The sequence below is a fragment of the Equus przewalskii genome, chromosome 7, assembly GCF_037783145.1.
Source record: "Equus przewalskii isolate Varuska chromosome 7, EquPr2, whole genome shotgun sequence".
Classification (NCBI taxonomy): Eukaryota; Metazoa; Chordata; class Mammalia; order Perissodactyla; family Equidae; genus Equus; species Equus przewalskii.
In genome coordinates this window covers 49,470,431-49,488,709 of record NC_091837.1, presented here as the reverse complement: position 1 = coordinate 49,488,709, position 18,279 = coordinate 49,470,431, and the positions used below count along the sequence as shown (strand labels likewise).

The following is an 18,279-nucleotide window of genomic DNA, read 5'->3' as shown; positions in this document are numbered from 1 at the left end:
CTCTTTGTAACTACTCTATTTAAGAAAGTCTAATCTGGGACTTTTAGCTGGTGGTTGATTCCCTTTCAGGACTCATGGAAAGAGCTCCTCAGGGAAGTACTGTTCCTCTCTCTTATGAAGCAAAATAGGGCCCAATGAAATGTGAACTCAGGAAAAGTATTCTATTTTTGTGAGTAGAGGGAGCACTTATGGTATTTCTACTTTCCTTGTCAATGTTTTCCTCTGTCTCTAGTGCAAAATCTGTCCTTCACAACTCTTTCTAATATACCCACTACGTGTACCTTAGCAGATACATGCACCTTGCATGCCAATTCCACTTCTTAAAAGGCATGGAGAGGTACATAATCTGGTCTTTATCTATGTAATCCCATTGTAGTAATGGATGGACCATCTTAAACTCAATCATAACTCTGGCTTAGATTCAATATTCTAGACCAGCCAATGGTACTTCCACACTTTGCAAGGCTGCACTGGCACTGATTAGGCACGTCTGTGGGACAGAACAGAAAGAGCTGGGGTGTGTGCGAAATATATCTGTGAAAATCAGTTACACACAGAGCCAATAAAATGAGTTGTATGCAAAGTTAGCAGACTAAACTGCATTTCAAGGAGGGTCATTTTCCATAACTGTCTGAAAGAATAATCACTTTGCATTTTTCCATATTTAATTAGAAATACTAATTCTAAATCCAACCATTTGCCCCATTAGATTCCAACCTAACAATGCGTCAAGCTATATCTTCATCATTAAATACAATATAAAACTGAACAAGGATTTCAAATTAGTTCTTCTGTTATGTTTACTAGACCAGACCATGTTGCACCTTCAAAATTTCTTAACACAAACATTTGCCTTTATAGTCAAATACAAAGAATTATATTTTCTCCAATTTCCAGGTTCTAGCTCCTTATTTCCAAGAAATGCTTAAAACTGAGATGCCTTACCCCTTAAAATGGACACAGATATTATTCTTTAACTTCATTGTCTGATCATTTCTACTGCCTTAGCTGACCACGGAGGAGCAAACCAGCTTAAAATATGCATCGACCTAAATTCGGAAGTTATAAACAATCCACATGGAAATATCAACGGTAGTGATTTATATGGAAAAATAATCCAAGGAAAAGAACCAACCCAGACATACCAGTTTAGAATAACTGTATATGCTAAATCTTTAAGAAATAGAGAAAATGAAAAAATTGATATCCTCAAAGTACTGCTAAAATGATGAAAACTTTTCATAAAATCATATAATTATATTGTAAATTCTTACAACTTCATATTTTCCTCATGCCTCAACATCCCACAAAGAGGCTGTGAGCACCCCTTCCAGGTGACCATGACTACAGTGTGGTAGGGTTGGTTCCTGCCACAAATTCTCCTTCCTGCCCTCCCCTGACTATGACCTTGTGACATTCAAAGACACCAACGAAATCCACTCAAATCTTCTGTTTGTGTACTCCACACTGACCCCCAATAAAGGTACTTGCCCCAGCGCCTCCCTCTCTCTCAGCTCCCCACCTGTCTGGCTAAGCCTGCTCCCTGGGTACTCTTCCTAATGGCCCCCTGTATGGTGTGCCCTGCCTCCCTCTTCTAGGATATGTGAGTACAATAAATCTTTCACTTTAATATGCTTTTAATTATTCTGTGTCCACATCTTACTGATCATCAAAAAACCCCATTTTAAGGAATATTTCTTACAACACAACAATAGGTATCAGTAGGCCTAAATTCATACCCTTTGGCCCAATAATCTCCTTAGAATTTATCCTAAGGGAAAACAACAACTAGAGTTTGAGATAATCAGTACAAAGGTTATTAAGAACAGAGTTTCTGGAATCAGACAGAGACCTTGGCTCAAAATCCCCCTTTGCCACATATAACATAAATCATCCAAGTTTCTTAACCTCTCAAAACTGGTTTTCACACATATAAAATGGAGATAATACTTCCTTATAGACTAGTCACAAGGATAAAATGAGATGATAGATGTAAAGTCCCTAAAAAGTGTCAAACACATTAAGTGCTCAATAAATGGCAGCCATTAATAGAAAAAAAACCCCTATGTTTAAAATCAGATTCACTGCTCATTATCACTGTTAGAGGAAAAGAATGGGAGCAATGTGGTTAAATAAGTTTTCAAACACCAAGAGAGAGTTTGAACTACCAGCATGGGATTTCACATAACATGCTCTAAGAAGATGCACCCTCTATATAGCAAAGGAAGTGTGACAGTAGTCCCATGACCATAGGATCCACTGATTGTATCATATACAGCATGACCCAGAAGCTACCGGCCTAGTAAAGTACTGTGACAGCCTGAAGAAGGCACAGGGGAAGGGCAAACTCAGAGGCAACGCTCAACGAAGATGGAATTCCATCCTCCATCTTCTAAGACTCAATGTACTCACTGAAGCAAAAACTTCTACTATGGTACTATGTCCCAGATGGGACAAATACACAAAGAACAAAGGAATCAAGCTGTAAAAGGATAAATGAATCCACTTACCATCACTCCCAAAGACCCACTGGGAGACTGTGCTTCCCACTTCTGCCCACAGAGGGCACACTTTCACCAAAGGACAGAGCAAGAGCCCCTATAAACTAGACCCTATAGCTGCCTCCTGGGCACTTCAGGTTCCTTGTGTCCAGAGACCAGCAGTAAAGAGAAGGGTCATTATCAAGACAGAGGTAATTGACCTGACCTCTGGAACTGGTAGGTTGCTATTACAAAATGGAGGCCAAGAGGAGTATATATGATAAATCCAGGTGATCCACTTTTAAGTGTCTCTTCATATTTTCTTTCCCAATTGTGATGATACATAGACAAGTATAGCAACTCTTGACTCAAAAGGGCATGGTGATTAGGACCTCAGATCTCTCAAGGATGAAGGTCTGGTCACCCTACCAGTTAAGCTACCAAGACCAGCAGAGTTGGTAGTTGAGGGTGAGGAGAATCTAGAATGGATAGTGGAGGAGCAAGATGATGAGTATCAGCTGCAGCAGGGGGGACTGTAGTTCATCCTACTAACCTTCTCTTCTTTGTTTCCCCAAGGAAGAAACCCACTGGAATCCCAGAACAGCTGGTCTCCAACATGTAGGAGGAAGTAGATCCCAATGATGCAAGGAGGAGACTGTGATATACCATCACAAGGAGAGATTGGTGTTGTCTTAGCTGTTGGCAGTGCTCTTAGCCTCCAGTTGTCAGTTCCTTCAGGATTTGCCTCAGCTGCAGAGAATTACCTTGCCCAAGAGCACAGCTCTCTCTGGGGAGTCCACATCCAACCCCTGACCACAGAGGAGGAATTAAGGCCAGACTGATTATGTTGGCACACAGTGGGACAACTCTGACAGAGCATATTTGTTCCAAAGTTGTCCATCAGATTGGCTCAGTCTTTACTGGGCCTACTCTTACTTACTTACTACTCTTACTTAGTTTACTAGTGCAAACTCTTACTTACTCTCCTTCCCTTCCACAGGTATGGATCCCTAATAAATATCCCATACACCAAAATTCTGTCCCAGCTCCTGCTACTAGACATTGCAACACATGGCTATTAGACGCACTGTGTATCATTTTAACATATGTAAGTAAAACTGGTACCCCAAGAATTTACACCATGTTTTATCTGTTTCCCATACCTCCAACAGTTCTCAGTTTGGTAAGAGTCATCATATATCACTGAAATGCTCTCTTCAATGTCACAGTCAGTAACTTACACATCCGGCATGAAAGGGTTAAATAATAAAGAAAGATGAGAGAATAACCAGTGCACACATGGCCCCAGGTCAGTCACAACTTACTTGTACTGAGGAAGGCTTCGGAACAGTGGTTACTACAGTAGTTGCTATTTGTGTCAATTTTTTAACAGGTGCGACTGCCATTTTCTTGATTAACTGTGAACTAGAATTCTGGGGTTGGGGGGCAAATAATATGGAGACATCAACATTAGGAATTTAAAATCAATCAGTACTACGGCAAACATTAAAACACTTTACCACAGCAAACTTCTTTGCTAAAAGTGGCTTTATAACCTTATGCATTTTATACACATTCTCTACTATTACGAACTTAACTAGTCAGTTGGCCAAGTGATTTAACAAATAAATACCACAGTATTTCAGCTTTAAAATCTTGACCTTTACTTTTTGGCTCATATAGAAAACATACAGATCCTTATTTAATATCTTATTATAAACAAAATCTGCTAACATATCTTCTCAACCCATAGCAGTTAAAGCAAACTAGAAAGGCAAGGAGCAGCTATCATTGTCAGATGTAGGAATAGAGAAAATGATTGGTTGGGAACCTAGAATCAAATTAGGAGAGCACAAAATGGGGGGGTGGGGGGGGTACCAGCAGAGATGGTATTAACACAGAATACAAAGCAATATTTCATTAGGATGAACCTGACTCATCAAGAAAATCATCAGCATTTTCTGTTTAACCTAAGAAAGATGCCCATAAAAATATTTTTTTTTAACTCTGGCATACAAGATAAGCTTCAGTTACCTGGAAAGATTAGCATGTTTGTAAAATAAATCACATTCTAATAATGCCAAATTAATGAAATATTAGATTTCTGAATTTCTTAAAGGTAATTCCTATAAGATATGAATAAAAATGAATACTATAAATCATAGTCTTAATATTTTACCACAAATTAAAACTGAAGCAGAATGGTTTTCTTTCCATTTAGAGATGCAAATAGCCCTTTGAACCTTCCCTCGAGGACTACAAAACCTTTGAGTATGAAGACTGAATTTTTATTTTAGCAATTACCAAATAACAAAACCAAACATCTTGATTAAACTAACATATTCAAAAAGAAAGTAGCTTAATTCAAAAAGTTGAGCAGAATTATCTCTTCAATTATTTCTTGCTGGCAAATATACACATTTATATGAAGATAATAGCTGGAAAACTAAAAAAGATGAAAAGAACTTTAAGGTATATTACCGGCATGGTACAGATTTTGACTGTTTGAGTATTCACTGGTACAGCTGGCCTTGAAGTTATGTTACTTGTAGTCTCGGCTCTTGTTACAGCTTGCTGAGGAGACACCAACATCAACTGACCACTGTTACTTTTGATCAAAACTGTTCCTATAGTTAAAAAGGGAAAAAAGTGACCTTAGCTAATAAGTGAAGCATAATCATCATATATTTTCTTCTCCCGTTTCTTTCAACACTGTAAAATGCTCTGAGTAAGTGATTAGTACATATTGAATTCCATGCCTACTAATTATCTTATATAATATGGAAGAATGATTTCATTTAAAACTATTTAAAATATTAAAAGTCTAAGCATATGGCCAAAATATTCCTGAAGAAGGCAAAACACTTTTCCTTCATGACACGAAAGGATTTAGAAAGCTACAATAAGTAAGATGGTATGGTAAGGGCACAAAGCTATACAAACTGACCAACAGAAGAGAACAGAGAGCCCCGAAATAGACTCATGCAGATATGGCATATCAAATTTTCCTAAGAGCCACTGCAGATCAGTGAGAAAATGAGAGACTCTTCAATAATTTGGGCTGGGCCAATCAGTTATCTATATGGAAAAGATGAAAAACTTCACGCCATACACAAAAACCATTAAGGATAAAAGGGTAAGAAGTAAAAGCTTTTAAACTTTTAGACAATGTAGAAAATTATCTGTCTGCATTTGGGATAGAGAAGGATTTCTTAAATAAGTAATGTTGGATAGATTCAACTATATTAAAAGAACTTCTGTTGAGCAAAAGAAACCACCAGGTAAAAAGACAAACCACAAAATAGGAGACCATTTTACTTTACATATACTCAAAGGACGAATATCCAAAATGCATAAAAGAAACACAGATGCCAATGACAGGAAAGGTAAATTAAGACCACAGTGAGATATCACTTTCTATCCACCTAGACAGGCAAAGATTAAAAAGTCCAATGACAATATTAAGTGTTAGAAAAATGTGTAGCAACAGGAGCTCTAACATCTTGATAGTGGTAGTATAATTTGGTACAACTGCTTTATTCAACTTTATATGATTATGCCAAATTGATTTGTATTTGCATACCCTCTAACCCAGTATTTCTAATCTAAAAAAATTCTTGTCCGTGTCAGTAGGAGGGACAGATAAGAATCTTCATAGCTGGAGTTCCACTTCCAGAATGGCAGCATAAAGAACTCAACAAACCCGTTTCCCAGCATAACAGGTGGAACTGGTAGAAATTATTTTTAAAAACAACCATTTCAAGTCTTTGGAAATTGCCCTAAGGCATACAGAAAAAGACTGCACAATTATTAAAAAGGATCTACTACCCTCAGTAAGAACAGCAAGAATCTGTGGCATCTGAACCACGATCCACTCCCTCCCTCTCCCTTCTTAGCTCAGCATGACCAAGACTCCACTCCAGGAAGTGTGGCCAATGCAGAACCTCACTTTCTCTCAAGCTCCCCAGCTGAGGGCTATGGTATCTTCCTGGGAGAAGCAGCCCACCAGCATTTCTCATCTCCACCACCCCAAGCTACATACTGTACAGGACAAATTTGCGACAAGTGTGTCCAAGAGGTTCCAGCCTTCTTTCCCCTATGCCCGCTCATAAATGGGAAGACTCTACCTCAGAGATGACACAATGAGAATACTTGGCCCCCAATCACCTTCCCTCTAGTTCTTTCATAGGATGGAGATTTCATGCTGGGAGAGGTAAGCAGAGAAGACCAGAGGCTACCACCCATGCCCAGTACCTGGCTCCTAAGGCAGGGATATCACTCAGAGAGAAGCAATGTGACAGTGCTGGTCCCTGCTCCAAATATGTCCCCAGAGAAACTGACTTTATTTCAAACAGAGTCTGGAGAAGCTCACCACTAAGAGAACTCTCAAATACAATTGAACAATTAAAAGAAAGTTTGTAGCTTCATGACAGATACAAGCTAAGCCATAGGCCTAGCTCTAGTTTACCAGTGAGAAGCTGACAAAGAGAAAACTAAGAAGGGCACTCCTGGAGTCAGAACAAATCTCAAACAATGACCTCAAAAATTACCCCTGAAAAGGAGCCGAAATTTAATTGGATTAGACTATGGAGCAAATTTGGCCCTATGGCACTGTTGAAAACAATAGGGCAATAGGCAGGCTATGAGTGGAGCCTAATAGCTGGGTGTGATACCAGGAGATGCAGACAGCTTAACAGAGTAATCAGAGAAAGAGACAAAGAGCCCCTGCTAAAATATCTGTGATCCCAGGGTGTCTGTGCTCATGCCCAAGGCTGTATCCTCTAAGGAGCAACATCAGAGGCTTCCATTGCAAGGAAAATAGGCTTCACTACAATAATCCTGCCAGACATTAAAAAAATAAAGAAGCAAACAACAAGAACACACTCAAGGGAGTAGGGACCAGTATCTAGAATTGCTAAAAGACATTAATTTTGAACGAATAACAAAACATGCAAAGAGAAAGATGTGACACTACAGGAAAAAAGGCAGGCAACAGACATTACTTGTGAGAGGGACTAGACGTCAGAACTAACAGACTTTAAAGTAACCATTTAAAATATGTTCAAAAGACTACAGGAAACCATGCTCAAAGCAGTAAAAGAAAGTACAATGATGATCTCACCAAATACAGAATATCACTAGAGAGATAGATATTATTAAAAAAAAGGAAAGAAAGAAATTCTGTAGTTAGAAAGAACAATAACTGAAGTGAAAAATTCACTCCTCTGGGCCTGGACTTGAACAGGCAAAAGAAAGATCAGTGAACTTGAAGACAGATCAACAGAGATTATGCAATCCAAAGAACAAAGAGGAAAAAGAATGAAGAAAAATGAACAAAGCCTCAGAGAAATGTGGGACACTGACAAACACACCAACATGGGCATAATACCAAAAAGAGAGGAGAGAGATATAAAGGAGCAGAAAAAATATTCAAAGAAATAAGGTCTGAAAACTTCCCAAATTTGATGAAAAACAATCTAGACATCCAAATAGCTCAGCAAACTCCAAGTAAGACAAATTCAGAGAGATACACACCAAATATATCATAGAGAAAACCGTGAGAGCAGCAAGAGAAAAATGACTCATTATGTACAAGAGACTCCCTGCCAACAGGAATAACAGCTGCCTTCTCATCAGAAACAATGGAGGCCAGAAGGCAGTGGTATGACATATTCCACCTGCTGAAAGAAAAGTGTCAACCAACAATCAGATATCCACCAAAAATGTCTTTTAAAACTGAAGGCAAAATGAAGATATACCCAGATAAAAACCGAATGGATTGGTTGCTAGCAGACACACCACACAGGAAATACTAAATAAAGTTCTTCAAGCTGAAAACAAGTAAACCCAGACAGTAATGTGAATTCATATGAAAAAAGAAAGGGCACTGATAAAGGTAATTATGTAATTTGATAGTATAAATGCATATTACTTCTGCTTTCCTCTCTAAATTGGTTTAAAAAACAACTGTATAGAATTATATGTATATAATTGTATTGTTGGACTTATGACATATAGAAATGTAATTTATTTGTGAATAATGGAACAAAGGAAGTGGGTGAGAACAAAGTTGTACTGCACTAAGGAAATTACCTCAGATGGTAACTCGAATCCACAGGAACAAACGGGGGAAACAAGAAAGGGTAAATAAGAAGGTAATAAAACAAACGCTATAAATATATTCTTGCTCTCTTTTCTTCTGTCACTCTCTTTAAAAGACATAAAATTACACAAAGTAATAATTATAACAAGGTATTGTTGGGTTTGTAACATATCTAGATACAACATGTAGAGCAATAATAGCACAAAAATGAAGAGGGATATGAGGTAAATAGGAGATGTGTTTCTACATCTCATGGAAATAATATAAATGTGAAGTGGATTTCAATAAGACATATATTGTAAGCCCTACAGCAATCAGCGAAAATATATATATATATATAAAATTATAAAGGAATTAAAATGTTACACTAAAAAATATTCACTTAATGCAAAGAAAAGCAGAAAAGAAATAGAGGAACACAAAGGAGAGAAAATATATAGAAACAAAAGTGAATAGCAGACCTAAACCCAACTACATCAGTAACATTAAATGTGAATGGAGGGTCGGCCCAGTGGCACAACGGTTAAGTGCACATGTTCCGCTTTGGTGGCCCAGGGTTCACCGGTTCGGATCCCGGGTGCAGACATGGCACCACTTGTCAAGCTATGCTGTGGCAGGCCCCCCACATATAAAGTAGAGGAAGATGGGCACGGATGTTAGCTCAGGGCCAGTCTTCCTCAGCAAAAAGAGGAGGACTGCCGGCAGATGTTATCTCAGGGCTAATCTTCCTAAAAAAAAAAAAAAAAGTGAATGGATTAAATAATCCGATAACATGCAAAAAGTGTTAGACTGGACTAAAAAAAACAAGATCCAACTATATGCTGCCTACAGAAGACAAACTTTAGACTCTAAGATATAAAAAAGTTGACAGTAAAAGGACAGAAAAAATATATCATGCAACAGTAACCATAAGAAAGCTGGAATGGCCATACTAGTATCAGACTAAACAGACCAAAACCAAAAAATGTTACTAGAGACAAAGAAGGGCAATAATAAAACAGCCAGTGGACCAGGATGATGTAATAATTATAAACATATGTGCACCAAACAACAGAGCCCAAAATCTATGAAGCAAAGCTGACATAAATGAAGGGGAAAACAGACAATCCAAAAATAGTACTTGGGAGAATTTAATACTCCACTTTTCTTTTTTTTGAGGAAGACCAGCCCTGAGCTAACTACTGCCAGTCTTCCTCTTTTTGCTGAGGAAGCCTGGCCCTGAGCTAAGATCCGTGCCCATCTTCCTCTACTTTATATGTGGGCTGCCTGCCACAGCATGGCGTGCCAAGCAGTGCCATGTCCTCACCTGGGATCCAAACTGGCGAACCCCGGGCCGCTGAGAAGCAGAACATGCGAACTTAACCGCTGCGCCACTGGGCCGGCCCCCAATACTCCACTTTCAATAAAGGATAGACAACTAGACAGAAGATCAACAAGAAAATCAAATACTTGAACAATACTATAAACCAACCAGACCTAAAACATATCTATAGAATACTCCACCCAATAACAGCATTTTTCTTAAGTATGCATGGAACAGTCTCAGGACAGACCATATAGTAAGACATAAAACAAATCTCAATAAATTTAAAAGGACTGAAATCATACAATGTATGGTCTCCAACTACAATGGAATGAAATTGAAAACAGTGACAAAAAGAAATTGGGGGAAACACACAAACATGTAGAAATTAAACAACATACTGCTAAGTAGCCAGTTAGTCAATGACGAAATCACAAGGGAAACTGGAAAATACTTTGAGATGAGTGAAAATGAAGACACAACATACCTAGATTTATGGGATAATGCTGAAGCAGTGTTCAGAGGGAAATTTACAGTTGTAAATGCCTGTGTTAAAAGAAGGGAGATTCAGTAACTTAACCTTCTATCTTAAAACACTAGGGAAAAAAAGCAAAATAAAAACTGAAGCAAACAAAAGAAAGGGAATTGAAAAGGTTGGAGCAAAGGTAAATAGAATAGAGAAAAACAATTGAGAAAAATCAAAACAAAAGTTGGCTCTTTGAAAAGATCAACAAAACTGACAAATCTTTATCTAGACTAACAAGGAGATAAGGCTCAAAACTACTAAAATCAGGAATGAAAGAGGAGACATTACAACTAATCTTACACAAAGAAGGACTATAAAGGAATACCATGAACAACTATAAACCAGTAAAGTAGATAACTTACATGAAGTGGACAAATTCCCAGAAACACACAAACTACTGAAACTGACTCAAGAAAATAGGCAACCTGAATAGACATCTAACAAATAAAGAGATTGAATTAGTAATCAAAAAAGTATACACAAGAAAAGCCCAGGTCCAGATGGCTTTACTGGTGAATTCTACCAAACATCTAAGGAAAAAATTAATGCTAATCCTTCACAAACTTTCAAAGACACAGAAGAGGAGGGAACGTGTCTCACCTCATTCTGTAAGGTCAGTATTACCCTGATACCATACCAGACAAAGATATCACAAGAAAACCAGAGACCAACATACCTTATGAATAAAGATGCAAAAATTCTCAACAAACTACTAGCAAACTGAATTCAGCATCATACAAAAAGTGTTATACTCCATAACCAAGTGACATTTATCTCAGTATGCAAGGTTGGTTTAACATTCGTAAATTAATTAGTGTAAAACACCCTATCAATAGAATAAAGAACAAAAATCACACGACCATCTCAACAGAAGCAAGAAAAAGCATTTGACAAAACCTGACACCCTTTATTTCATGAGAAAAACATTTGACAAAGTAAGAATAAAAGGAAACTTCTCCAACCTGATAAAGGGGATCTATAAAAGATTCATTGCTAACATTATACTTAACGGTGAAAGACTAAACGCTTTCTCCCTAAGACCAGGAACAAGACACAGATATCTGAAATGAGGACTCAGACAAGGATGCTTACAATCATCACTTCAATTCAACATCGTACTGAGACTTCTAGCCAGAGCAATTAAGCAAGAAAATGAAATAAAAGGCATCCAGATTAGAAAGAAAGAAGTAAAACTATTCACAGATAATCTGCTCTTGTATATAGAAATCTTAACAAATACACACACAAAAAACTATTAATACTAGAAAACGAGTTCAGGTAGGCAGCAGGATACAAGATCAATACACACAACTCAAGTGTATACACTTGCAACAAATAACTGTAAATGAAATTAATAAACAATTCTATTTACAATAGCATCAAAAAGAATACTATACTTTAGGAATAAATTTAACAAAGTAAGTACAAAACTAATACTCTGGAAACTACAAAAAGTTGTTGAAAAATAGTAAAGATCTAAATAAATGGAAAAGCATCCCATGTTTGTGAATTGAGAGACTTAATACCTATCTTGTAAGATTGTTAAAGGGATCAAAGGAAACAATACATTTGAGAGGATTATTGTATTTTAAAGTTATCAGTAATAGTTGTTATTAATGCTAAAAAGTGCACAATCCAAACTTTTCTTCAACTAAGTACTCAAAACATCACTAGGAGGTAATACTAGAGGACTTGCAGATAGACAAGACTGAGAATAAAATAACGAGCTCATCTGAACTCTGGATCCTCTTCTGACAAAGTATTTATCTATCTCAAAGGCCCAATTCCAGTGGGCAACAACCTGTAAAATGCACTTATAAACACATAAAGGAAGCTGAACGTTAGTCAGTCTTTTCTGAAGACCAGATACCAGGTCTTTTTTAATTCAATCCTGATAAATATCTGAGATTCACAATCATAAAACAATAGCCGGTCTTGCCTATTTATTCTACACATCTCCAAAGAAAATAACTGTACATCAGGTGTCAGACGAACTTTCCTCTAAAAATATTAGGATATCAAAGTGTAAAGTGATCCATGTCCACTCGCTATCTGGTACACAATTTAACATACTCTACTTTTCTACCCAGTGAACTGCTATTTCCCAAGATGCCTTTCCTACTGCATCTTGGTGGCAAACAGATCTGGATGGAGGCTCTGATTTCTCCATATTCCAAGCATTGGTAAACACTTTCCCTGAAAGGATAGCACACTGTGAAATGAATATGAGAAACCTCAACTAATTTGGAGCGAGGAAGCCCTGTAGTGGGAGCTCTCACACCTAGCATACTGTCAATTACCCCAAATAGTACAAAACTGCAAGCTTGCATCTCCGACAGGAAATACAACTGCTTTACAACTGGAGGAAGATTTCTCTCCCCACCCAGCAACAGCCCAGCCAATGAGAAATGCTGTAGCTCAGCTAATGAGAACCCCTTGCCCCCCTGAACTGTTCCTTTCCCCCAATGGACTTCCCTTTAGAACAGCTCCTCCCTACACCCCCTTTCTCTCTATAAAAGCAAGCTCCCCTCCTGTGTTCTATGGATTTGCCTAGGGTTGGCCATAGTATGCACATCTTGACTTCCAGTTCTTTTGGGGCTATTCCTGAATAAATTTGTTTTTAGGGTAAAACAACAGGCGAATCTGCTGTTTAAGTTGACAAGACCCATACAAATCTCAGAGCCAGAAAGACTTCAGAATGCATCTATTACAATGTAATAGCTATACATGAATGCCCGACTGGTGACCTTCTAGCCTCTACCCAAGTAAGTCCAGGGTTAGGAAGGTGGAGAGCAGAAGTGTCACTCCTTCACAAGCAGACCAGAGATAGAGTTCTTCCTTAATATGGAAGCAAAATGTTCTTCCCATTAATATTCACAAATGCAAGGGTCCCTTGTGCAACTACACAAAATAAGCCTACTTTCATTTCCACAGGACAGTCCTTTAAATGCTTAAAGGCAACTAATATATTCCAAGTGGTTTTCTTTTTCAGGCACCATGGGCCCAATTCCTTTAATTTTTCAAATGTCTTAGTTTCCCCTACTGAGCTTAAAAATCACTTAAATTTCCCTCTTCCCCTTATTCCCATGATTCCGAGTAAATGAAAGAAAAAATTAAATCAATCAATAAATTTTTATCCCAGATTCTACTACTGTGGTAATCTCTCCTATTCTCCCTTTACACAGTTGATTTGTCAAAACAGAGGTTCTATTTACCTCAATTAAGTTTCATCTTTTAAAATAGGACCATAAGATTTGACAGGATTTTTACCTTTTGTTGTTGTTTTTATATATGTACGTGTTCGCTTACAAAAATAAGATTGTTGGAAAAAAATTAAGCCTAGAGTAATCTAAGGAAATTCTGGAAATCTATTTGATTTGAAATGTATGAGTAAATAAAAATTATATCAATAACTTTAAAACACCCACATTTCCTTGATCCAGGAATTCCAATTCTTATCTGTCCCAAGAAAATAATCAAGATGTACACCACAATCTAAACACAAAAACATTTGGCTTACTTTTATTTAGAAGTAATTTTTTAAGCAAAAAAGCATAAGCAACCTAAATGGATAGAGGAATGATTAAATAATAAATTACACAGCCATTAAAATTAAACTTTTGAGTTCATAACATACAAAATTGTCACTATTTGGGGCCTGCCTGGTGGCACAGTGGTTAAGTGCACACGTTCCAATTCAGTGGCCTGCGGTTCACCAGTTTGGATCCCGGGTGTGTAATGGCACCGCTTGGCACGCCATGCTGTGGTAGGCGTCTCACATATAAAGTAGAGGAAGATGGGCACGCATGTGAGCTCAGGGCCAGTCTTCCTCAGCAAAAAGAGGAGGATTGGCAGCACTTAGCTCAGGGCTAATCTTCCTCAAAAAAAATGAAAAAAAGTCACTATTTAACAGTAAGTGAAAAGCAGGATACAAAAATTATATGATAGAATCCCAATTATGCAAAAATAGAGGACGCATATATATATTTTCTTCCAAAGAGACCAAAACCTTTGGGGAGTGAGATGTTCTATATTTTGATTGCACATCTTTGTCAAATTTTTCAAAACTCACTGTAAATAGATTCCTTTTTATTTTAAATAACAAAAATTATAGCTCAATAAAGTTGACATAAAAAAAGACTAAAAAATACATTCAAAATATTTTAGGGTAGTTTTTCTGTTTTCCAAATTTTCTACATCATTTTTCTAATTAAAAAATATCGGAGTGGGTAGGCACTGAGGTTATTTAAAACTCCATCCTTTTAAATTATTGAGAATTTGGTGGATGTTTATATATATTAAATAAACAGCAACCTTACCGTACCTAGAGCCAAATGCTATACAGGCACCTTAAATATTCAGGACATTCCTGCTGTACAACATGTATTCCATACAGACGGCGCTCCCCGGAGTTCTGTGACATGAGGCCTGTATGTTTATTTTATTTAATCCTTATGATACTTCTATGAAGAAGTTATGGTCCACATTTTAGACATAAGAAAACTAAAGTTGAAGATGAGGTTAATAAACTTGCCCAAGATCACAAAACTATTAAGAGGTAGGGCTGGGATTCAAATCCAGGTCCAAGGTTCCGCCCTACATTACTACACGCCACTACTTTCCCTCAAGGGCTAACCCTCCAAGCCTCTTGTTATCTACAGACTCGATTAGCACACCACCTAGCCCTTGTTCTGTGGCTCTGAACTAAACCTTCCTAGCTACTATATATCATATATTTATTTGACTTCAAGCTATCAAGAGCCCTCTGAGGCATAGTTATTCAGGAAGTAACAAATCTACATAATATTATCATCCAGTCCACATTTCTCTATATAAAAAGTCTACGTCTCTCCACTTAATTATAGGTTCATCTTCTCTTACCACTAAGTACAGTTAAGTCTGGAAAATGACTTCTTAGATTTCCTGGGTACCTTTTTAAAAATTAAGTTTTACCTTTGTTGATTATGCATTTAAACAATCTTTTGGGGGTAAAATTTGGCAATACATATTTGAACCAACAATTCCACTTCTAGCAATTTGTCCTATAAAAACATGTTTACAAAATTGCACAAAAATATATATACAAAGATATTTATTATAGTATCATTTGTAGTAGCAGAAAGTAGTGGAAACATTATCAATGTCTATAAATAAGAAAGTGGTTCAAAAATGATGGTACATCGATACAATGGACTACTAAGCAATTCAAAAATTGAGTAAGATTTATGGGTACTAACATGAAAAAGATACAACAAATTGTTAATGATAATACTCTGATGAAATGAGTATTACATTTCAGTACTTTTTTTCCACATAAATACTACCACTTTTGTAAGCAGAATAAGCAAAGAAATTAAAAATATGATACACTGATGTGATGGCCCTTGGAATCCCTTCAGGGCTGCAGCAGACTGCCCCCACTCTCTCCATACATACTCAGCTTGCATTCAAATGCTTAAGCGCCACGCAACTTACTAGGCCCTAGGAAGAATAAAGTCAGCGACAGATTCCCTACCTTTGTGGAAATTACAATCAAAAAAGGAACCAATAATAACAAAGTGTGAGAGAACAAAGGTGGTAAAAGTACAGAGTGCAAGTGGGAACACAAAATAGGAGAACCCAACCTAGCCTTGAAGCGCAGCCCAAAAAGAATGTCAGCACCTTCTACTGAGGGATGACTATCCATAGAATGAATAATGCCATCAACACTGGGGTTAAGCTGACTCCACAGCCTTGGAAACCTAAACAGCCTGAAGAGAATAGCCTCGCATTTCACGAAGTCCAGCAGCACTGTGACAACTGTGGAAGCTGCTGATCATGTAATATCCCTTTAATAAAGCCAGGGTGGAAACAAGAACCACTGCCTTATCCAGGAACTGGTTCCAGAATTTGAGAAAGAAGTTGCAAATCCTATGCCATGTCTCAGCATGAAGGAGTTCATGAAAATGGACGGTAGCCATTTCACAAGTAACTTTCACACATTTCTGTACAGTATGACTGTCAGGCAGAATTCACCACAGTTAATGACATAAAAGAAGTCATCCAGTCCTTGCTCACGGCTCTCAAACAAGTAATAGGAGATGCAGAATACCAAAAACAGAATGAGCCACAGTCTGGGATAAAATCCCACAGGTTCACGAAATGGAAGACTGAAGAGATTACCAAAAACATTTGACAAAAGAAAAATTTTCAGAGCTTGCTTTATTTCTTCACAATGCCCCCTCTCCTTTTTTTCCAGCTCCAGCTCCCTAGAAAAACCTGTGGAGCATATTTATATTTTTCAAAACCAGTTCTGTTCATAGAGGAAATTCTGATGTAAAGAGAGACCAAATACTTAAAGTATTCATTACCTTGGAAAAATAAGAGCTGACATATAATTTAAACATCCACAAGTAATCAACTGCTAATCCACAGTACTATCTAAAAGAAATGGTACAAGACTCAACCTCTTAAAAATGTCATTTAATCAGTGTTTCCATTTCATTCTTCAACCATTGGCTATATTATGGTGCACCAATGAGAGCACAAACGTGTTAGTATGTTCCTGCCACACATCAGCAGAATTTCCCAAAAGCTGCTCTTCAAAGCACCTCTCCACCTCCTCTGAAATAACAATTCCTAAAAGCAATTTACCTCCTCTCTCTTGTGAGAGTTTCTCCATAGTCAATAGCATAAACTGTTTTACTGTACTGCATACTTAGGCGGTGGTCCTGGTTTGCATTCAGCTCTGGCAAGTTTCAGTTTTGGTTTCCTCGTGTATGAAAAGATCAGGCTCTCAAATTCTATAAATTATCTTTTAGCACTGATACTCAATGAAGCATACTGTAGATACACACACCAAGTGGTGAGCATAAGGTTCAGAAAGAGTTAAGTTAAACAGACCTGGATTCAAATTCCCTCTGACCCCTATGAGTTGTCTGGCATTGGACAAATTATTTACCCTTAGAGACCTTTTTCCTTATTTGCTACCTATCTATTATGACCAACAAAAGGAAAGACTATAAAAGTGCCTAGCACAGTACACCCTCAACAAGCGATCAGTTCCCACTTTCCAAGTTCCAAACAGTTCCAAGTTTTCACTCCTGAAAGTTCTATCTTAATACTTTTTTGATTATTTCCAAGCAAACTTCACTGGCTAGACAGGAACTTAGTTTTTAACAAATTAGGGGGTAATTTCATTCAAACACGTCCATAACTATAAGAGTATACGCAGGAAGACAATTTAGAACCGGCAGAAAACGCATCCAGCTGCGTGCAGTCCTAAGTGCCCATACCTCGGTACCATCCAAAACTGAAACAGAACTTCAGCAACAGTGAAGAACATCTTCTTTTTCACAATGTTCATAACCAAATAGAACACCAGCTACAAAAGAGCCCCTATCCTTTTGCTAGAGGACACTGAAATCTTTTGAATCAAATGACTCCACGCTTTCCCATCTTTGCAGGACAGACTTCCAATTACTGCTAAGCCAAATAAACAGAAGACAATATTCTGAGTAGAGCTCACCCCAAAGAAGAATGTGAGATGTGCTTTTGTTCCCCACTGAAATTCCAAGAGGCTTTCAGTTGAGGAAAGAAGGTAGAACGCTCAAATATCATTCAGCATATTTACCTATGTAAACAATCACAAAGCCAAACCTTTGCATCACGAAAAACAGCCCAACAGAGTAAACCCTAGGAAAAAACTCGTCACAGACTCAAACTGTGGCATTCACACCCTGCTTCAAACATGACAGATCTATTTCTCAACTCTGGCACTTGCTCCCAGTGAGAGGGATTCTTCTAACTAAAAGTTAACGATCATCACACATTTAAAGATTGCGCAGGAAGCAGCATTATTCATTTCTGGCACTAGAAAACAGTAAAC

At 37.6% G+C, this 18,279-nt stretch overlaps 1 protein-coding gene across 1 annotated transcript in view; it reads right to left on the bottom strand.

Annotated features, from left to right (window-relative positions):
* TAF4B (TATA-box binding protein associated factor 4b) overlaps positions 1-18,279 on the bottom strand; it is a 134,204-nt gene that overhangs the window by 114,592 nt on the left and 1,333 nt on the right. Inside the window, exons 2-3 of the mRNA XM_008527576.2 lie at positions 4,962-5,107; positions 3,806-3,913 (exon numbers count right to left, since the gene is read on the bottom strand). Of these exons, the coding sequence (XP_008525798.1) occupies positions 3,806-3,913; positions 4,962-5,107 (254 nt within the window). The remainder of the gene's footprint in view (positions 1-3,805; positions 3,914-4,961; positions 5,108-18,279) is intronic.